This window comes from Rhea americana, unplaced genomic scaffold (genome assembly GCF_003343005.1).
Source record: "Rhea americana isolate MKP2758 unplaced genomic scaffold, rheAme1 scaffold_124, whole genome shotgun sequence".
NCBI classification, from domain to species: Eukaryota; Metazoa; Chordata; class Aves; order Rheiformes; family Rheidae; genus Rhea; species Rhea americana.
Window position 1 is genome coordinate 1,578,143 of NW_028185306.1, and position 23,494 is coordinate 1,601,636.

The 23,494-nt window shown below is 35.6% G+C and overlaps 1 protein-coding gene across 4 annotated transcripts in view; it reads left to right on the forward strand.

Annotated features, from left to right (window-relative positions):
- The window catches only part of KCNH7 (potassium voltage-gated channel subfamily H member 7), a 231,075-nt gene that overhangs the window by 191,855 nt on the left and 15,726 nt on the right, over positions 1–23,494 (forward strand). For 3 of the 4 annotated variants that reach the window (XM_085325829.1, XM_085325830.1, XM_085325832.1), the window contains 3 exons: positions 10,136–10,388; positions 14,005–14,210; positions 16,909–17,008. In XM_085325829.1, coding sequence (XP_085181955.1) covers positions 10,136–10,388; positions 14,005–14,210; positions 16,909–17,008 — 559 coding nt within the window. Of the gene's footprint in view, positions 1–1,286; positions 1,290–10,135; positions 10,389–14,004; positions 14,211–16,908; positions 17,009–23,494 lie in introns of all 4 variants that reach the window. The other variant, XM_085325831.1, reaches the window with a different exon arrangement.

Consider the following 23,494-nt stretch of genomic DNA (forward strand, 5'->3'; position numbering starts at 1 on the left):
ATAGTACTAACCAGTCAGCAATCAGAAGAATCTCATTTTTAGGAATTTAAATTGTTAACAGTCACTGTATGAAACTATATTATAAGCCAACTAAAAAGGGATAATGTCATTAGCAAAAGTAAGTATCTATATTTCTGTCTGCTTTTCCAAAGACAATAACTTTTTTCCRAAAAGTTAACTCAGGTTTGGAGACACTGAGAGCATAGTACAATGTCAGGAATCTGTGCTCTCTAAAGGGATACTTTCCAGAGCTATTCTAAGAGTTATAGATTAGAGACTTTGCAGAGGTCTTTGAAAGTTTGGCAAGAACAAAAAAAAAAAATCTATAAATTTTAGTAACAACTTAACTAGAATCAACTTCCAAAATTCCAATAGCTTCCATGTCATATCTGTATGTCTGCAAATGACTGTCATAAGGGCAGTGGTCTTGATTAAAAGCTTTTATAAAGCAGAATCAATGACAGTTGGGCTTTATGGTTACCATTAAGTAAAGCAGATCTTAAAAGTAAGACAATTTAAATATATTGGGCTTCACCTCCCACTTCCATGGATAACCTTTTCAGAGGAAAATCATACCCAGAGCAGGACAAGGGTGTTTGTAAAAACCTCTGATGAAGATTATTGCAGTGGAAGGCAACATCAGTGTCTTCATCCTGCATGGCCCTGAATGGCCCTAATTCCCTCTGATGACAATGGGAATGAGAGATCCTCAGCACTTTGCAGGATCAGGCTCTGAAGCTGCAGGTGGGTGCAGCCTAAGTCTGAACTAGATCAAATTATTTCTGAAGATATTAGAAAACCACATGCACTTTAACTAATTCATCTCGGCCAATGGATGTTCTAAGAATATGTTTCACATGAAATAGTAACTGAAATTGGATCTTATCAGGTTAAATTTTGCATAATACAGGAATTAGTATATTGCAGCTAGTCTTGGATTTGTCACTAATATGAAATACTAACTAAATGAATTAAACAGCCCATATTCAGCAATATGATTGTGAGGCAGTATGGAGGCTTTGTTTAAAATWAAATCTGAAAAAAAATCAAGATACTATCTTGTTTTGTTATATTTTACTTCTTGTTATTTCTTAGTCACAATTCTGTCCCTGAAGTTTTATGGCAGTCGCTTAATTTTCTTAAAATGTGAGACTGACTATATTACACTTAGTACAAGGATAATATGACAATTGTCTGATTTATGTTGTACTTATGAAAGATTTATCTCTTTCCTGTCTGCTTCATACCTAAATACATGGAATAACACCACTCACTGGTAAGAGCAGGAGGTATTTATATCAAATTTAATTCCAGTATAAAGTGTGGAGAATATCCATGTTATCTGTTGGGTTTGGAGCTTGTTCAATGCTTTCTAATTTTAATTGTAACTTTTTGCATGATGAAGGAGTAGATAGCAAAGAGAAAGAATCCCAAGTATAATCAAATGTGGGGCAAAATAGCTACTAAAAATTRGACATTAAGAAATGCTGATCTAACCACATTTATTAATCACTGTTTTACCCCACAACTAAAATCATGCTTCTCTGCCCAAAAAAGGTCATGTGCATTGGTTTGCATTAGATAGTTGCTCTGTAGGAACGTCTCTCTGACAAAGCTGCCATGCTGATCATTCTGCATTTTCCTTTGTGTGAATGCTCTTAGTTCAAACCGTATATATGCATGTTAGCACAAGCACCAGTGAAGTTTTCACAGCTCTAAGCCATGTGCATATGAGATGGACTTGCATGTGGTATTGAGAACTTAATTTTGCATGAAATATTTTCATTTATACACCAAAAGGCTAATACTGCCCTCAGACAAATATGTTTGACTCCTGTCAATATTTAATGGGAGTTTTATGTGAATATCTGAAGGCAGAATTTGATCCAATCTCTTTCTTTTTCATTTCATGACTGAAAACTGCATAGAAATTAGAAAACTCAATCCTTTTTCTCCTTTGAAATATGAAATGCATGAATAATTTACATTTATATATATATATGTACACATTATATACACACATACATATATATATAAATAATAGTAGAGAATATGTTTCAAAAGATGCTTTTAATTATCATCAGTAATGTATTTAAGAATTAAGGACAAGTGAAAAAAAAAAACAACTTTTAACCTCAGGAATATTACTGTGCTTAGACTAAATAAACTTGCTTTCCTAAACAAAATCCTGCACTTCTTACTGAAGACAAGAAGATAATGTTTTATGCTCATTTGAAATGGCTAAACTTAAAAGTAGCTTTAAAGATCTTCTGGTGAAACATTGCTTATTTGTTCATTTGTTCCTTTCTGCTTCAATTCTACATCTCTGATTATATTTCATTGCATAATGTATTTTGATAAAAACAGTTCCATGTAATTATGCATGGACTGGATAAACAGGATTTGGGATTTATTTTAATCTGGATAAAAATCTTCAGTGTACAGAATAAGCATAATTTAAATCATATCCCTATGGTATATATTGGCAAAGTTAAATTACAAAATAATAATTTACAATGTATATTATTTCATGAAAGAGCTCACCAGTCCCAAAGATTCAAAGATATTTTTAGCTTTTTTTAAGCTATCCTGTTCTGTTTTTCCTAAACTCTCTTTGTCTTCTTTTTCCCCTTCATTCCAATGTTATCCATCCAGCTGATAATAGCATGCCTGTGATGCTYCTTGTAGAAAGATGGCATATTTAGTGTTTGAGATCCTCTTTTAAGTTATGCATGTATTTTTAATACACACCCCTTCCATGGATCTTCTGTGCATCAGAATAGCTTTATTAATTTATGAAGGAAAGAAAGAAACAAAGAAAGAAAGAAAGAAAGAGAAAGAAATTCAAAGATATATATGTGGGACAAACTTTGGAAAGTGTTTAGCCAAAKGTACATGTTAATTAAAATTTTATATGTGGAACAGGTACATTTTTAGGTTTAGATTTGGTACCATGAAAGGAGGTAGCAAGTAAGCATTTTTACATACAAATTTACAGAACCTTCCCCTGAAAGTGTCTAAGCAAATGGTTTGTTTTCCACTTGTGACTAGTCTTCAATCTGGCTCACGCAAGCACAACAGAGCACATACCTAACCTTGAAGGTTCACAACCAAGTAAAGAGCAGGTTTCATCATTGCTTTGGTAAGGCTTTCTTTTTTAATGGAAAATTGGCCACTGGATGACATCAACCACAGTAGTTATACTTGTTTTTCCTCCTGATACGACCACTGCTTATGACCAAATGAATTCTGCATCTACAGTTACTGCTGGCAATGTCTTTGAACCAGAAAGATGGGAAAGAAAACTAAAGCTTCAAAAATAGCAAGGAGAACTTCCTTATAACATCCRAACAGTAATCAAAATTAGAAGTGTTTGGAATGAGAATTAGTTATACAGAAGGAATATGTAGTCATGGTGAAAAGTGGTRCCAGCCTCTAAGTGTCATAATGGAAACCATAAGATGTATAAGTCTACCAAAAAGTGTCTCAGATATGACTAACTGTAGAGTTCTTGCATTTTCTATAACAAAATTAGTTAATAAATATGAATGCCTGTATTCAATCAAGTTACAGAAAACAGGATCTAATAGAAAAAAGCAGAGTTTCAATCTATTTGCAAATTAACTGGTCTTTTATTAGTTTTTCACTGCATTATATTTTGTGGTCAAAGGTCTCACAAATAAGAGCAATTAACAACTTTCCAGCCACCCTTGTATTTCTGGAAATACATGATCTAGTCAGCTTCCAGCTTCTACAGATATGAAAAACTTTTCTCTTGAAGCAAGCTAGTGGTTCAAGAAGCTGAAATCATTTCTGTCCACCTCACCAAATAGCGTAACATGTCTCAGAGATCACCTTTCAGATGTACGCAGAAATTGCAATAAGATTATAGATGAAGAATGATCTGCTGCAAGTCCAAGTAATTTGAACATAAAAATGTCACACAAATCTGTATCATGGCAATGACTGAAAGCAAAAGATTCTACACCTTGATACGGCTGTCATTCATTAAATCTCGCTGAAAGGTGAATTAGCTCATCATTACTGCTGCTTCTTTTTTAACTGTTTTAAGGACCTCCTTCATATTCTACTAAAAAAAAAACACACACAAACACAAAAAAAAAACCCAAAACTTGACTCTGCAACATTTCCTCAATGAAGAAGAGGAATCATACACTTGGAATCAGTATCAGAAAAAAGTCCTTGGTTTACATGGGAGTCGAAGAAGCACTGAAACAGATTTATTGCCATCTGGGATCTTGTCCATTCTTTTCTAATTTGTGAAAGCCCTTGGAAATGCTTTGGCTTTTTGCTTATAGAAATAGTTACTTCTGTAATTAACTATCACAGAAATAGTAAATTCTATTTTTTTTTTCCAGAAATAGAGCAAGGCCAAGTTAGAGGGATTTAGCCTAAATGAAGCTGTTACTAAAAACTAAAATGTCTTTCTGTGACTGAGCCTCTCTTCCTGTCAGAAGGGACAGCTATTAGGGGACTGAGATCCTAATTCAAGATCCATGCAGTTCAATTTGTCTAGGTAGACAGTTTCAGATAAGTGCTACAATTAGATTGCAAAAGGAATACATTRCAATGGACAATAATATCTTGTATTTTCAATAAAAAACAAATATATGGGTTATATCACCCAATTTATGAGTTAATATGAATTAATTTCACTCGTTCTCACAGAACAAACTAAAGCACAGCCTAGATGACCACTAGATTATAGTCTGTTCCTTCAGRAATCAACTGACTAGATAGTGCTATGGGAAAAAATGATTTATTTATAGACTGATATTTTAAGAACTAAAAAAGTGTAAGTAAAATACAGAAACTTTCTGTAAAAGCTATGCGTATAGATATAGATATAGATACATACATACTTCACAGTGTTTTCCTAATTTGTTAGCTAAAAGACAGCCAAGATGTTAATTTTGAATATAAATCTTTGTTAAAATGAACTATCCAAGGCACAAGTTTGCTGACTATAAGTAGTTGAAAATTTCTTCTGCTAATTGTTCAAGAGCTTTATTCAGCATTTAGTGATGCCAATGACAAAATATTGGGAGATCTATCTGATACAGATCAGTAGAAAAGACATGGAGTATGTTCAGTCTAAGACCACAGTTCAAGGTGGTTTTGCTGCTGAAAGAGGACATTTCAGATTCTTGGGCCTTCAGCTTTTCATTTTTTTTGCTGGATTCATATTTAGGTGGATCAGATGATATAGGGCAGGAATAAACACATAATATGAGGAAGAACCAGACTTCCTTTTTCAGTTTGTGACAGCTTAAATTGTCAGCTGAGTTTGAAGGTCTACCTTTATCTTTCTCTCTACGTATTGGACGCTTGCACACTCAACACCAAGCCTGACTCTGATCCCAGGACTAGAAAGGCCTATCCAAAACAATCTTGAACAAGAAGGCCTCTAACAGGCCCACAGCTTTGCTCCCTTCTGCCCTCTCCATCTGCTGCCTGCCATCTTACGTTTGATCCCACCTACATTTCAACAGAGAAAATGGAAGACAGAGGAATATTATATGCAGAGTTCAAGGAATATCTTTGATTGCTGGTTGGGACTGTTGTATTTGGACAGTTATTGTTTTAGGCGTCAAAAGAGGAAAAAAAACAAGCAAAAGAGGAATGCATGAAAGCAACTTTTACATGACAGAGAGAAATTATGTACTAAACAGAAAGAAAATAAGTTTCTATGGACAAAACACAACTGTAGGCAATGTGCTTACCACAGCAAGTACATAAAGAAAATATTCTTCTTGAAATAACTTGAGCTGGAGAGAAAGTGTGTAGAGGAAAATCAAAATAAAAGACAGTTTATACTAGTCTCTAAGGTAAGAGAAATAMCCCTTTCATTTGACACCAGTCAAGACAACTCAGGCCAAGGCTTATGCTTCCTGCATGCCTTTATCATGAACAAAGAAAACTAGAGATATGTTCAACAGATTTTAAACCAAATGAGTCAACAAGCAGCTGTTAGCCTAATGCATGAAAGTGTAAGGCTGTTCCAGTACACTTCTTACTGCACTGGATCTGACATGATTTAAAACTTAGGAAAAGCATCTACTGTGATTATACTGAAATTTGTATCAGTCACTGTCCTGCCATGTTTGACTTTACTGCTGTACTTTGGCATTTCCTATTATGAATACTGACCCACAAATAAAATAATAAAAAAATACAAGAATGTGACAATATTTCCATGTTTAATRTCAGATAGCTAATATCCCAATTTGCCTTTGTTTGGATGCTTTTTAAATATTTCGTGTGGGACAGATGCCAAAACTTATTCCAGAACTGAAGAGAGAGAATCCAAACATTGTCATGAATCTTATCATTGACTCAAATGTAACAGTCTTCACTGATCCAAACATTTCATAGTTGTCTGAGGTCATAGCACAGAGATGTCTCCAGTTCTGTTGTCACAAATGCATCTGATAGATGTATCAGCAACAGCAAGTTGTCATCTTGAAAAAGAGTGGTTCATGCAACAGGACTCCCTCTCCATTTATAATAAGACCACACTCTTCAAGATAATATGAATCACRTCTTTACTATCCTCACTAAACTTCAATTGCTTATTGCATGTAAAATGTTTTACTTCTACCTGAATATCACTTTCCTCCTCTCTAAGCATGCCACATAGATAAACCAACGTTATCTGATATGGAGAAAATTTCATTCCAGACAGGGAGAGAAGATTGGACTCCACAACTGTCAAGGAGGAACAACTGAAGCCTGTGGTCACAAAATCATAGTTGTTATTATTTGTGGGGGGGAGGGATACTGGAGGGTTTTTATGCTACTTTTTTAGAGTAAAACTTGTTTACTGTTTTAGAGTATCTTGAATTATGCATGAGTTCCAATTCTTGTGATTCTTGTGCCTAACAATGAAAATCTAGGCTTTTTCTCACCCAGGGCAGGATGGAGACATTGTTGAGGAGATATTGAGTGTAACAATACATGGCACGAAAGAATGGATCAATTAAAATTGAAATCTATATAAATCTTTATTCAAATGATTTAGTAATTTCAGATTTATCATTGAGCAGAATGCTTTTTAAAGAGCAATTTCTAGCTTTATGGGTTTCAATTTTTTTTTAATCACCTAATTCTGGAGTCATGCAAATTCAAAATTATTTTGGCTTTAATCTTTTAATGAAGATTTAAAAGGAAAGAGAAAAGGTATTTAAATTTTTTCTGATCACTTTGAAGTGTGATTTTTATGCATTTAAAGACCCAGAAACCTAATAACAAATGAAAAGAGKTGAAATACAGTATTTTAATTTTATTGTTTTTCAGCTAATCCCAGGATTTTGAAGAACATATGGATTATTTTCTAACATTTAGAGTTATCAGTATGCTTACCTATATTTCTATTTACATTCATTCCCTCACTATAATAACACGAGTTTCGATAAGATTGTTCCTATTCTACACAAAGATGTCTGTGATAATCAGATACTTCTATATTAACATAAGCTAAAATTTATGAACATGAAATATTTTCACAAAGATTAATGAAAATATGAATACTAGAAATGTACATGGAGGCTTGGGTTAGCAAGAATAGAGAATAGAGAACTTAATTTAGAAATATCTGATTCTGTATAAGTACTAACTACTGGACCTGGATTAAATACTTTACTATGTGCAACATGAATGTCATGRTAAACTCCTTTTAGTAATACAGTATATAGAAGTGTTTAAACTAATTTGTCTTCAAATCAGCTTTTTTACTGGATTTCCAAACCTGTGTTAGCAGAGTAATCTCCAAATCGCTGTTGGAAATCAATAGTATTTGGGCATGCGTCTTCCTTCTAGACATTTGACAATTGCAATGTTAAAGAGTAAATATTCTTCCTCTATGGCATATAACAACTATTTTAGAATGTAAGCTCCATGGGGCAGGGATTTTTTCATCATAGGTTCTTAAACAGAAGCTACTRTATTTCAGATGCTATTGACATATAAATAACTATTAACTAATACAATAATAGATACAAAATAGATAATAAAACAATAATAGAACAATTTCATATTAAGTCTAAATTAATTATCAAAATAACTGTTTCTTTAAAAAAAAACAAAGTATCTTCAGAAATATAAACCAACAAACATGGTCTGCATGGTTTTTGCTTAATGGTAAAGTACAATCCCTTGAAAAATAAGATAAATAGAAGCTGATGTGAAAAACTGAATCTGCTTTATCCTGAGGCTGTACTCCTGAGATTCTAACAATTCAAATACATTGTCCTGTATTTTCCATTACCTCTGAATTTAAAATATGTTTCACATTTTGCATCCTATAAAAATGGAGGTCTKCTAAATTTTATTCAAATAGAAGTATAACAAAAGAATTACATAATTCAAAATAGGTCTTTTTTACTCACATGACAAGAGAAAATTTTCAAAATAAACATCTGCAACTTTTTTCCAAATGTGCCATTGACCAGACATATTTAGATATTAGTTTCTCACTATCGTTCAGCAAATAAATTGCTACAACCCACAATACTTTTATTTCAACATAACTGAATTAAAATAAATAGAGTAATTATATACTAAGCCATTTCTGGTAATGTGATAGATAATGAGAACAGAGGGGTACCATACAAGCTTTTCATTTTTCATGTTTTCTTTTGCTTGTTGTTGAATGCTGGCTTTTTTGAGGATGTATAAATTCCATGTGATAGTGTCCTTTAAGTTGCAAAATTTTTGTATAAATTTGTGTTATAACATTCTGTTTGTTATTTCACAGTACTGATTTCCATTAGCAATCAGAAACATTCCAAATACAGTTAAAGGTACTAATATTCTATTTGTAAATCACAGCTTGGCTTGTGTGCACAAAAGCCTCTTATTAGAAATGTATTCTTCTTCATTAGCAAGGGATACCAGTAATAAGTATCTTTATGCAATAAGAGTGAGTGCACAGACCTTTATTGTGCTGAAGTAAGAATGAATCCAGCAAGAAGTGAATGTATTTTATACAATTATGTATGTATTTATACCRTATAGGCTTATATTTTTGTAGAAAAGTAGTATGTAATTTAAGTAAGAATGAATCAATAGACTGCTTTAATAACAAAAAGACACATGCTTTCATACAACTAGTACTATCAGTTCATGTTGTATCCTTAGAAATATGCAATGCATGTAGCCTGCCACCTTACACCTCCAGGGAAAGCATATGACCCATTAACTTCATAACAGGAGATATTAGGATTTAACTGAAGGTGCATATTAACGTCAGCCCCATTCCTGAACACAATGCATATAGTCATGAGGTGGACTCCCTTTGAAGTCACCAGGAAAAATTTTTATTGATTCTAAAAGAAGTAGAGGCAATGCAATGCTAAACAATCTACAAAAGCGCATACCTAATGACCAAGTTGTAAGTAGCTTACTTTTTTTCCTTCTAAACAAAATTAACATGTTGCCATGGTAACCCCAAGGAATCCTGTGGTTCTGCTTCAGGCAAACTCCTGYTATTCTGAGGAACGGATGAGCAAGGACCATAGGAACTGGCCCTGTGGTTTCTTGAASTTATCATCTACTCCTGTAAATTTGCATTATTGTTTCAGTGGCACATGTTGTTTTTTCTCATAAAAACCTAAGTCATACTCTTGCAAACAGACTATATTTAACATTAAAATGCCCTCTAACTGAAAAATATTTCAGATAGCTCTCATTTTACAAATGTCATAGTTATTTCAGGAAAAAGCCATCTTATATTAAGYATAATACCTTTTTATAGTTAATGCAAATTATTAGTCCAAACAGGTGAGATCCAGTGAAGACTCTCCCTTTATTAACTGTCTTATTTGTTATTTTACTGCAGTATATTCATTCATATACCTTGATATCATTTTTTACAATTAAAGAAATTTTAATCCTGAATTTTTTCACCACTACATTTGAACTCTATTAGTATTCACATCGTGTGAACTTTGCACTATAGATTAAGCCACACATTTGTTTGAAATACTGTGATAGTCCTTAGGACCACCTCAATTAGTAYGTCACTTCCTCCTTTCTGGACAGGAAGAAAACATTAAAGATTATCTAAAGCAACTTTTACAGCATTCATATGAAATCTTTATGTTTGTCTTTCCAGGTTCTGAAGGGGTTTCCAGAATGCTTACAAGCTGACATTTGTCTGCACCTCAATCAAAACTTGCTTCAGAATTGCAAAGCTTTCCGGGGAGCCAGTAAAGGCTGCCTTCGAGCTTTGGCTATGAAATTTAAGACAACACAYGCACCTCCTGGAGACACTTTAGTGCACTGTGGAGATGTTCTCACCGCTCTTTACTTTGTGTCAAGGGGCTCCATTGAAATCCTTAAGAGTGACATTGTTGTAGCCATTCTTGGTAAGTAGATTAYTAAAGCACATGTTAAAAGAGGCAGGGGTCTGAAAAGAAATGTCCACTGATGTTCCTGGGGTAGAAGATCTATGAATCTTTTAGTCATTGTTATTTAAAATCAAGATGCTGAATAATTTGTTCAAGAGCAAAGTCTACAATACTCTAAGAATTCATGGGGATCAAAGAGCCCAAGACATGTAATACATAGAAGTAGCAGTGAGGCAGGCTTATCCCTAGGTAAGTGGTAAACTGCATGTTGAGGCAAGCCGTTTTCAAATTACTCTGGTCTTGAATATGTTACATCAACCAAATTTGTGTACAGCTTTTTCTTGAATTACTAGAAAAGCATATAAGGGTACTGAGACTTATAGACTCCATATATGCTAACTGGAGGAAAACATGTACATAATTTAGATATTCTGATTGTCATCTGGAGGCTTTCAGAAGTGTCTGCTTCTGCCCACTAGGCACATAGAAAAGGAGGAGAATAACAGATTAAGCTGATATAGATTGGTACTTAAGTTTAATAACACTTAATAGCACTTATTTAACTTATATTTCTAGTTAACATGTTCTTGTTTGTGTTGCATGGTGGGATCATTTGTTTTCTTACCAACCTCATGATTATCCTATGAAAAGTGGCTCAGAACAATGATTTATCCAGCCAGGAGCTCCTCCCCAGCCACTGATGGCTTCTAATAGTCTCCATCCTTGGAGATATTCAAAAGCCATCTGGACCTGATCCTGGGCAACATTTTCTAGGTGACCCTGCTTGCACAGGAGGGTTGGACTAGATGATCTCTAGAGGTCCCTTCCAACCTCAACTATTCTGTGATTTTGTGATATAGAACTATGAGGAATTTATTAGCTATTGCAATTTCACAAGAAAAATAACTAAAACCATTACAAGTAAGACTGCTGATTTGTTACTTCAATTTAATATCAGACAATAAGAATTGAAAGAGTGATTGAACGGATGAGCAAGGATTTTGCTATACTGAAACATACAACTATAACATCATTAAGATCTTCTCCTTTCTATTTGTTTTCCACTGTGCGAAGTTACAGCTGGAAAAGTAGATGAAGCAACACGTGAACTGGTAGCAATATGTTTCTATTAATCCACTTGTGACTGATTATTCAGCTAGTACTTTGCAGGGTAGATATGTGAGAAGAAATGCAAAGGTGTGTCTGCTGTTATCCGTCCCGAGGTTGAGATAGCATTATCAAGATAATTTGTCATCTCATACCTCATATATCTCATCAACTGGGCCAGTTTTAGGCATAAGCAATGTAGGGAGAATTCAAGTATAACACTGTAAAGTTTTTACTTACCTGTATGAATGTCTTCCCGTGATTGTGAACAGTGTGGTCCATCAAGGATTTCTTCTCTTACATCGAACACATGTAAATGACTGTAGCACTGACAGTCAAGAAAATTTGACAGGTTCATGAATTCATGACTTTTTTCATGGATTGAAAATGCAGACTGGTCAAGTTTTCCATGTTATGCACCTAAGATCCTCAGCCTCCTCTTGCACTGCATTGCTTCAGCAGCAGAACCCCAGGTAGTGGCAGTACGATGGCTCTGCCTCTGCCAACCCACAGCTCCTGAGACCCACAGGTTGGAGTCCCACTTCCCTGCAGAGCGGGGGGTCCAAGGTAGGACAGAGACAGTCATGCATGATTGCAACTGAAGGGAACTGCAATGTGGGCCCACAWCTGTTGAATGACCCATGAGGCAGGAGCCTGCCTCATGGCTGGCTCCAGTCCATGATGAGTATTGTGAAGAACCTGTTAAAAAAGAATGGAAAATAATACAAATAAAAATTAGCCTGCAGTAATACCACATAGAATCCTAACAAAGATTATCAATACTTAGATGAACATGTTTAATTATTTCTTCTTACTGAAAAACGTGCATGGAAATGGATATAAAAACTCTCAATGTTTTGTTCTCTCTGGGGGAAAAGAGTTCAGTTCCACAGAAGTATCAAGGACAGTTTCCACCTTGAATAGGTACTCAACTTCATCACAGAAGTCAGGGGTTCTGAGGAATATTGTCCCCCTTTTTGTCTCCCAGTTTTCCTGAACTCGTCTGCTGATGAGTAACATCTGATTATTACTGACCTGACAGAAGTAATTCTGYGTCGAATCCTTAGGACAGATAATGGCTGTTGGCCTAGTTGAATCTACCACCTCTTTCAGTAATTACAATATAAAAATATAGATATATGTAACATTTAAAAATATCTCAGAGTAGTCATCTTACAAAGAAGGTGCTATATGCCTTGGATAGGGACTCCGACATTAGTAAACATTAAGGTCAAAAGGACTATTAGATTATCTTGGCTAACCTCTGTTATGTAACTGACTCCTGCTACATTTCATACTTTTAACTATCTGTTGTGTCTAATGAATTTTGTTTAATGAAAGCAAAATGTTCAGAAAAGCAATGAGTTTTGATCTGAAGACATAACGAGATGAAGAAGTGATCACTTTTCTTGGCAGTTTATTTCCATAGTTAATCACTTTTATTGTTAAAAATGTGTGCTTTATTTCCAGTATGAAATTATCTTTCTTCAATTTCTTCCCTTGGTTCTTGCCGTGCATTCCTCATTCTATTCTAGATGCATTTAGTGCCCAGTAATTTTTCCTCTCTGTAAGGATGTATGCAATATTATCAAGTTAACCTCTTCATCTTCCTTCTTCCTGCCAGACTGTGCTCTTTAAGACCCTCACTATAACTCATCCCTCATCCCTCCAGCTCTTGAATTATTTTTTGTGCCTCTCGGCTGCTTGCTTACCCAATTCACAACTTCCTTTTAAAAAAAATGGAGAAACTAGAACTATTTGCAATAAGCTAGTATAAAACCCACAAATGTTTAACCACAAGACAAAATCGCCTCTGTGTCCTCCCTCACTGGCCTATTGCTGCTTGGTTGCTGTGACCACTAGCCTTTGCCATCAGTGCTTTCCCAGGCACAACCCCCCGACTTTGCAGGTACACCCTGCAGCCTATGGTTTAAAGGATAGTTTGCTCTCATCTGTGGCTGCAGCTGCTCTGCATTTRTGAAGGTTAGGTGCAGATTTGGGGAAAACAAGCAATCAAATACTGATAAGAATTCTAGCAAACAGGTACTGTGACTGTGTCAACACTGACAGAAGACTTGTAAAAGTATCAAAATAAAACCAGCCATGTTTGTTAAGCATCTTCAAAACAAATTTCTTAAAATAAAGTTCCAGGGCAGACTGAAGTCTATACTGAAATACAGAAATTACGTCTTTGTCAACATAAGAATATGACTTAAATCAAAAATAATACTTTTATAAGAAAGTACTGAAGATACTGCTCTAGAACTGTTGTTTTGGCAGAACTGAAGAAAAATTGTGACCAAGCTGAATTTTTCTTTCATTTAGTCTAGTTCTATGCCTATACAATTTCATTGATTTTAATACTACTACTTTTGATTTGCATCAACATATATACTCCGGTAGTCAAATTGTATCACGTCATATAAAATCAAGTATTCGGAGTCACTATAATGAAGAAATACATCATTCAATTTAATGCCTTTCTCATATTTAAAATAATAATCTCCATCTAATTTTCTTTCTGCAGGGAAAAATGACATTTTTGGAGAGATGGTACATCTTTATGCAAAACCAGGAAAGTCAAATGCAGATGTGAGAGCTTTAACATACTGTGACTTGCATAAGATCCAACGAGAAGACCTGCTGGAAGTTTTGGATATGTACCCTGAATTTTCTGATCTCTTCCTCACCAATCTAGAATTAACTTTCAATCTGAGAGATGAAAGCGCAAAGGTACATACAACAAGTGGGKTTTTTTTTCCTTAATACTAGTCAGAATCTACAGCAAGTAACAAAACTTGAAAACAGTAATTGAAAAACCAAGGTTAGAAAAATTAAAAGGAAAAAGCCCGAGGCCAAATCCTATTTTAAAAAAATAACCTCACCTGATTGCTCCTACTGAAGTCAGTTAAACTCGGCAGAAGTCAATGAAATGATTCAGATAATGTTAATCTAAAAGGATTTGGTTCTATATTTAATTAATATTAAAGTTTCAGCCAGAGGGATTTTGAATGTTTTGTTTAAGCCATGGAAAATACGTTTTTTTTCAGTAAGTGGGACTATAATGTGGGTCACTGCAAGGGGAACTTTTGACACTAAATATATTTGTACAATCATAAAATAAACATCAATCAGATTATCCAGATCCATTCTGTTTCTAACAATACAGAATATTTAATTGCCTTTCAAATCTAAATTTTTAATTCTCTTATCTTGGACTGCATCCTAYGTGCCAGTAGACTAAAAGCATGCAAGGGACATTTCGAAGTTTACTCACTGTTAGCCCTTTACTTTCCACATTCTTCCAGTTTGCAGGGATTTCTTGGTTTCTTCTTCCCACCGTGACTCCCATAAATGTCCTCTTTTGCCCAGAATGTGCCTCCAAGAAAGTGAAAAAATTGTAGCATTGCTAGTGCTTCTCAGATTGCTGGGCTCAGTCTGAGTTGGGAAAGCAAGGGGAAGCTGGCCAGAAGATTGCTGGACACAGGGGGGAGGAAAAACTATTGCCCAGCTAATGGGGTTCTGTCTCTAGAAAGTTGCAGGGTACACTAGCACTGGCCACTAAACCTGGACTACATCACTCACAGAATGGGTAGTTTATATTTCATTATTTCTGAGATAATGCCATTTTGTGGTGTTATGCCATACTTTGAAGGAAAAATGTACAGAGATTCAGTGAGAAGGAACTAACATAATTTGGCCTCAGAGGCCTTCTGAGAAACAAGGAGACAAAGAATTACAAGCTTTTGGCTGCAAATGGTAGGAACCTCTTTACTAATCACATGTGGATCTTGGTTTAAAAAATTAAAATAGAACTACTGACCATAAATTTCATTTCTCTTTATCTTGAGCCTTTTTTCATGTAAGATTGTTCTGACCATAAAAGACCATTCTATTCTTTATTTTAAAACTTACTCTTTTGTGTTTATTGAAAAGGTCATCATTATTAATTATACATTAAATACATTATGATGAATTTATACTGTAGTGATAAATTTAAGCTAAAACTGAAAGCCCACATATTTGAAAATCTTTGAGGATAAATTCATATCGATGACTTTGGTCTCCTGAGCAATGATTCCCTGAAATTACATTGTCATCAAYATTTCATCATTATTTTTTCTAAAGATCAGAGAAAATAGAAGTGAAACAGCATCTATCTTTTGTGTCATGATGCAGAATAAACAAAGACTTCCCTCCTTGCTCATGTCCATTAGAAATTTTTCCATTATTATTTCTTACTGCTGTACCAACCAGTAAGAAAATATGACTAGACTTCACAGAGACAGGGAGGACGGATTCACCCATGCCTCTGTACTTGCAGAATCACAGCTTTCACTAGCAGTTCCATTTGCCTTCTACTGATATTGTAATCCTCAAAATCTTCCCTAAAAAGAAGTGTTGAGCACATTCTGGCCTTTGAAGCGTCACTCCGATCCAGATTTTTTTATCTGAATAATAGGTGCATCTGCCTGAAACATCTGCTCCTGTCCTCCTTAATTTATGTAAAGTAGCTTTTTCCTTCTTCAGTTATTCTACCAATGGGCCACTACTGAAGCATCTTACCCACCCAGAATTACAAGGAGGGGAAGAGAGAAAGACAAAAACATTTCCCACTCCTTTTCCTCTGCCCTTCCTCCCCCTATATGAAAATCTGCTTATTGATAAGTAGCACAGGGAAGGGAAGAAGGCTGAAGCCAATGCAGTGGGTGTGTACACAAAGAGCACAACTGGCATTTTATCTGCTTATTTGCAGAATTTCTCACTACTTAAAATAAGTAGAAAGACGAGTTAAATGCATCYCGTATTTATTATGGCAACAAAAAGCACATCCGTCTTCTAATACAATGGATAAAAAAGACACCATTGTGTTTAGCTATGGAAATACTATCTGAATGAACTGAATCAGACAGGGAGGGTCTAGAAAGATAAAAATAATGATGGTAAAATGCCTGGTGTTTATCAACCTTATAGTTATTATTGTAAAATGTAACCTTTATAATCATTACCATGTAATTAAACATCAAATCTAATTACAATCAKTTACCATATTACTGCCTGCAATAATACACATTCTCTGTGAGAGGTTATTTAGCTTTTTTTTTCATTTAATTTCTCTAAGCTTACTTAACCCACATCTGTGCAAATTTCTGGAGGCTGATAACATATGTCTGTATGTAAGCTTATCTATCTGGATACTTTTCTTTCACCATCAGGTGGTGACATTGCCAGATATACTCAATCTGCATGATCTTTTTAATGTTAGCACTGAGCAATACTATTAGTTAAGGGGAGGGGAGGTTGATGCAAACTTGTATAACATTGCCTAAATATAAAGCTTGAACATGATTAACAGTCAATCACCTATTGAAAGCCTGCTCTCTTTAGATGGGACTAATCTGTCATTATGTTTCATATTTCATTAATCAAGTCTGACCTCGTAATAAGATCACAAACTACTAATGATTCGGATGGAGATAACTGCAAACTWCGAAGACGGAAATTGTCCTTTCAAAGTGAAATAGAGAAAGGTAATTAACTTCATTTCTTACATTAGACAGTACTGCTACATTATTCATTGGCATTTCACTTGGTAATATTGGGTACATTARGGTCCCATGTTGGCTGTTATAGTAGCAGCTCTTGAGAATCCTGCTGAGCAGCAAAAACRTTCTGTGCATTTTTCCCTACACAGCTATAAATGACTGGAGAAATCAGATTCACCTTCTCATAACTTCACAACTATCAKTGTAGAGCTCTTCACACATTCATCTACTTTGTTGTCTTTGATATATATATATAAATATATACATATATGTATGCTTATTATCTCTTAAACAATAACCATTTCCTGAAAACAATATTTTAAAACATTTGGAGAAACTTGATTATTTATTAGCAATGTTAGTTTCAAAATGCTTTGTTGAACTTTTGAACTTGATGCTAGGTAGTGTTTCTCCTGGAATTAAAATATTTTGTTTTCAGGACACAGTACATTCACCGTAGCTGGATTTTGATTCCTTTGGCAGTGTATAAGTGGTTGTCCTGGCAAGAGTTCAGGTAACATTTTCTGTGCTTACATTCGCCTTAGAGGCTTTGGGGAATAGAAATGAAATGGAAACTTCAGTGAAATATTAAATCATGTCACCAGTGTTCAGTGCTCCTAAATATCAGGGACCATAGATAGTAGCTGTGGTCAGACAGCAATAATCATGAAGACAGCTAAACTGACACTCACAAGTTTTTCATTTTTATGTGGGGAAAAGAATATTCCTTCAATAATTTTTTACTTCTATGGCCAAATGTTTTGTCTGACAAATTACTGTTTCTGGTATGCCTGTGTTTCATATTGTGTAGTTAAACCCTGATCCTATGTGCAACATCATACCAATTTCAGAGCCGCAGAATAGCTGATAATAAATGAGAACAATTTTAAAGGTACAGCAGGTATAATGGTGGATGAAGGAAAGCTTTAATTCAGAGCATGGCTACTCAGAACAATGACATTGCCATTCGATCAAAGAAGCATCTTTAGGGCAGGAAGCCAAGAGTGACAACAAATCTGTCAGGAAAATGTCCCCATGAAATATTCAATCTGCTCTTCACAAAGAATCTGTTGACAGAGGTGCCTTGCCTGAATAACCTTCACATTCCTTATGAGAAAACATATGCTGCCACCTAGACAAGATGGAAGTGATCTTCTGTGCTGTGCCTGCTGCAGAATTACAAGTAGGCTGCTCAGGTGTCAATATGGTGCCAATCCGCACTCCCCACCCYGCCACGGCTTTTACACTTCTTGCCCACCAAATTACATTGAACAGCCTCTTGGTGACATTTATTTGCATTACTTTCGAAAGAATCTAATTTCCCAGTTTTGTCTTTGCAAAAGACTTAACCACTGATGAAGAAAAAACAAGACTGACATCTCCTTCATCCTGGTAGTCATTGTATAGCATCTGGTAACCTTTGAGTTAGACAGGAGTGAGGTACATTGCTAGTCCCTCTGAGGAGAAGATGCAATCATGAGGAGTGAGGGTAGCCAAGGATTAATGTAAAATTTTAGCCCACTGGTTTACTGCCCCTCTCTGGTGCCCGTTCTCTGTATATTGCCGTAGCTGCAGCAAACACCTGGTAGGTTTGAATTCCTTCTATGTCACTTTTCTGTGGCACATCTCATGTCCTGTATGAGGTTGTAGACTACCAGTGGTTACTACTGGGTTGTACTGTTCCATTGATTTCAACATTACACACAGAAGCGAGCTACCTCATATTTTGATACAATATAATAGACAAATATCTGGGGATGATCCTGCAGAGCTAACTTCACAAGAATCAAACCTGCTTCCTGAGCACCTAATTGACAAAGGCATTTCTGGTCACAGTATTCTTTTACTCAKATTTTTAAAATTGTCGTATGATGGCTTTTAACAGTTGTATTTTGGTGTCAGAATTACTATTTCAAAGGACTAAAGACACCCATCATTCTTACTTGTAGGTAGTGATATTTTACATCTCACTAAATTTTTATGGATTTCTAGTTATTTTGTTTCTGATATGCTATAGAAGTTCCATTTTTATCACTATAATCAAAATCTTACTGATGGGATTTTTTTTTCCTTATAAAATAGTCTTCCTACTAGCATTTTTTACTTTCAGCCATTGACCTACTAACATATTACACAGATTGGGATTGTGTTGTTTCCATCTTTAGTGTGACCATGAGCAATTTTCTCCCTTTTGGAGTGCTAAAAATGGGATTGTGTTATCTCAGCCTTGAGTTCACGCTAGCCTGATTCGGACCTTGTTGCCGTGGTAACTCTTCCTGCAGGAGTTTTATCAGGGGTTAAACAAAACCAACACAGCTCTCTGTTCTGCATCTGCAGTTAGTATCACTTCTTTTCCAGCTCCAAGTAAGACTTTTCACTCCAGCTCTGTGTATTTCTACATTTCTTGCTTGTGTCAACAAAAATTTCTCTTAGCTACTATATTGGGCTCTGCCATAACATGATTTTAAAGGGCCTGTGTGGTGCAAGGCTGCCTGAGGAGCCAGCTTGCTCTCTAGTTTCCAGAAGAGATTGCAATACTATCTGAGGTCTCCTGCAAAAATTAACAGAACTACACTACATACACTACATAGCAGCTTACCTCTGCTCTTGCCCAAAAGAAATTCATTGCAGGCCTTTTGAAATAATGGATTATATTCCTTGCACAGGTGCAGGTGCAGCTTTAGGCAGTTGCCATAGATGCTTGACAGTCAGCCAAGAAATTCTCTTTGTAACTACTTGAAATAAGCAGTAGTCTTGGCTGCCGCTTCCAAACAAAGCTTTCATCTGGGTCGGTGAGTTGGTCTCCTGCTAACAACTGAGGGACAATGAGCTCCATTCAGTTGCCTCTTTTAACAGTGCAGGACACAATCTTCTTCCCTATTCCTCATTTTCCTTTAGCAGCTCTATCAGAGTTAGCTCAGTTCAAGGGTGATATATAAAGGCAAGCTGTTTCGTTAACTCCACTAGTTCTGAGTGCAGATCTCTTTATCCATGCAGAACAGGCCATCATTAGAACTGGTTACATCAGCATGAAATCCAAACAAATAGGTGAAAAAAAAATACAGAAGTCAGTCAGAATGTCACACTAGCAACGTTAACTCAATGAGATGAGGGCTTTGAAAAGAATTCCCTGAAATTCAAGCATTTTGCTAGCATTTTGTTTAAATTTTTTTTAATGTTGGCTCTAGAAACACCACTTTCTTGGCACTGTTCCACTGTCCAATTATCCTCATGAAAAATATATTCTTTGCATTTATCTTTCATTCTTGTGACCCTTAGCTGAAGACTATCAAAATTCTGAATCTGTTCTGAGTGATCACACATATTTCTCGTGAACCCCCAGAGTCAGTCAGATATGAAATCTTTAGCCAGGAGGAAGCTGATTTCAGGCTAAACAGGTTATCTAGTCAAATCAGAAGCTTTTGTCTTTTGACAGAGTATATAAAATCCTTCCATCATATCCAAGATAATTAAAATACTGGCTAAATAAGTCCATGCAGACATGCTAACTGGGAGTATAATGATGAACTCATTGAAATAAATCCTTACTCTAGGTTTTCAGCTGTAATCGAAAGACAAGAACATTGTCCACATACTCTAGCTAAGAGGATAATAAGAACTCCACTCTCATGGAGTTATATTGTTATATTAGTTATATTGTTATATTAGTAACCATAAATTGAGGCAGCTGGTGATACTTGATCTTTAACTTGCTTGCCTGCTAGACGGGGAATGGATAACAAGGAATTTTCTTTTCCTTGGATTTGATTTTAAAAGTCTAGAAAAAAAGTTCGTATGAAATCCCATTACCCAATTCATTACAGGCGTTTGCCTATGTTGACATAGACGATAACAGTCAGGTGGAATGTGAAATACATTTTGCAATGTTCAGTTTTAAGCATACTGTTAAGTAACTTACATAGGTACTAGATCTTAAATTAAAGAGTTATGGCCAGCTTCCTGACCAGACTTTCCGCAAGTCTCTACTGATCTATTCTTGATGTAACTAAAGAAGCCTGAGCTCTAAGCTTCTAACTGAATCTCGATTAGTAAAGCTATCTTAAGTGTGTCATGTATGTGGGCACTATCCAGGCTAAGAAGCCAAACTATATTAATATAGTGTAATAACACAAGATACCCAGAGGCCACAGCTGACAATACAGAACACAAGGAAAATTTTCAGGAGCTGATTTCTCCTGTCTAGAAGTATGAGGTCAAATAGTTCTGAGAGACTGGGGAAATACCTGGCTTTATCTACATGGCTGCTAGCCTGCTTTCTCCCGTTCTTGCCCCCTTTCCTAAGTTTATATCTTTAAATGCTTACTTTGAGAATAGATGACTCAGTCAGTCACTGTGGTCTATGTTCCCAGAAAGAAAGTAGAATAAGAATCAAGGCAAAAAAAATGAAGCTTTCTCTTAACTCTGTTAAACCATTATTATTATGCCAGTGGAGTCTATCTGGGCTTTATTACCTCAAGAGAGTTTCAATGTTCAGCCAGAGTGTCTAGTAGTTAACTGGCCAGGTTAAAAAAATCTAGGCAGGCAGCATATGGCTAGAATCAAGATTTCATGTCCCTGAAATCTTACGTTCAGCATGAAACTGCTGACAAAAAGTATTGGTCATCTGAGAGCCCATCACTGTAGTTTTCCATCTGCTCCTATTATTGTTACTGTTGTTACTACAGTGTCTAGGAGGCACCTCAGGGAGCTTCTACAAGAGTCTTGTTTCCAGGAGTCACTCCCAGGGAGACTGTTTCCAGAAGCCAGATCTAATAGAAATGGTGTATGCAGTCACGCATACTAGTAGCCATCTTATGAAAAAAAAGTAATAATAATCTTACAGTGGAATCAGGATTCCTCATAAAAGGGAATTCTACACTTGCTAGACAAACAGCTTTGGCCTTTGCTCTGCATACCTTTTTAGGTGCATGTTTATATTTTTTTTCTTATTTTTTAAGTGTGGCATTATTTCCTGAAGTATAAATCAAGAATTKTTCTTACATTAACAACAAAGTTGATACAAAGTCAGACAGAGCAAAGAAAAATCAGAGAAAAGGGTGTGACTTGCTCCGTAACTAACTTCATTGTACTTAGAATAGCACACAGAAATAAATGGAGGATTGCATGTTCACTTTAACTTTGAAATTCCTATTTTTCTAAAAGTGTCTCTCAAATTCAGTTATTCAAAACTAGCTCTACTCTTATTTTAGACCATTTWAAAAAAGGATCGTGGATGCTTATGTAAAGATTATCCAGTCTTTAGTTCAGGATGGTGGCAGGAAGCTTCAGTATCTTCTCCAATTCCCTGTTTCCAGAATCACCGAAACCTTCATGGCTCAGAGATGAAACACATCAAAGGACACATGAACTTACCCAAACACTCACACACAGCGGAGAGAGCGAGCAGCGATTCAGGCAGCTCTTCACCATGGTTCAGTTCCTCTTCCGTCGCTATCCAACCTATTAGAACCTTTCAGGGGAATTGCCAGGACTTGCTATAACATTGGAATTTCACTAGCCTCTATCTTTAGGTTCCTCTGTGAAGAGTTAGRAGTTCCCAAATTATGAGTGAAAATGCACTTTTTAATTGAAGGTTTCTTCTACAATTAAAATTAGCCACATAGAAATAAGAGCTTTAAACATTTCTACTAACAAGAGGAGAAAAATTTTGACTATCCTAAAATACCACCAGTAGCCCACTTTTTTAGAATAAAAACAATCATCTTYCTGAATTAGCTGCGAGACACACATCATTTTGCCTTGGTGTTAGTCAGATATCACAGTAAGATGTGACAATATACTTTTCAGTTAAGTAGGGGGTCCTAAAGATGGGTGGGAAATGTGAAGGGGCCCTTAACAGGTAAAAGTGAGGAAAAAGGAGGAAAAAAATGTGTTAAGAATACAAGGAATTCCTCACTCCAGATGTCAGGAGTCATTTTAAGTCCTTGGAATTGTTTTAAATGCTGAYGTCTAACTGCCTGTTTAAAACATCCCTGTGACATCTATTGCACCTAGATGTTGAAGATGTCATGTAGAGACATGAATCCAGATTCCTGGTGGATTTTTAGATAAATTCTTTCTACCAGCTCAAGAAGTGTCTCCAGGAATRTGTGTGCGTGTGTGTGTAAGAGCTCGTCTGTCATGACAGATATAACCTGCAAAACAAAGAGGTTACTCCTCACGTGTTCTAAAAACAACCAAGCTTTGATTTAACTGTGTCTACTTCAGAAGATTGTTTTTAAATCAAAAAAATCCGTGATAGAAAGAAACTGTTTTCATTTTTCCTTCATTTTACTTGAGCTTTGTTGGGTTTTACGCTGGTGTAACTGTATGTGAAGTTCACAGAAAGAAAAATGACAGTAATGTSTCCAGTCCTCATCTTATCATAAAAATCTGGCACCATTGCTGGATTAAATTATTAATGAGTATGTGATGACTTCAGGGTTCCTCATATTGCTCATTTTTATTTCT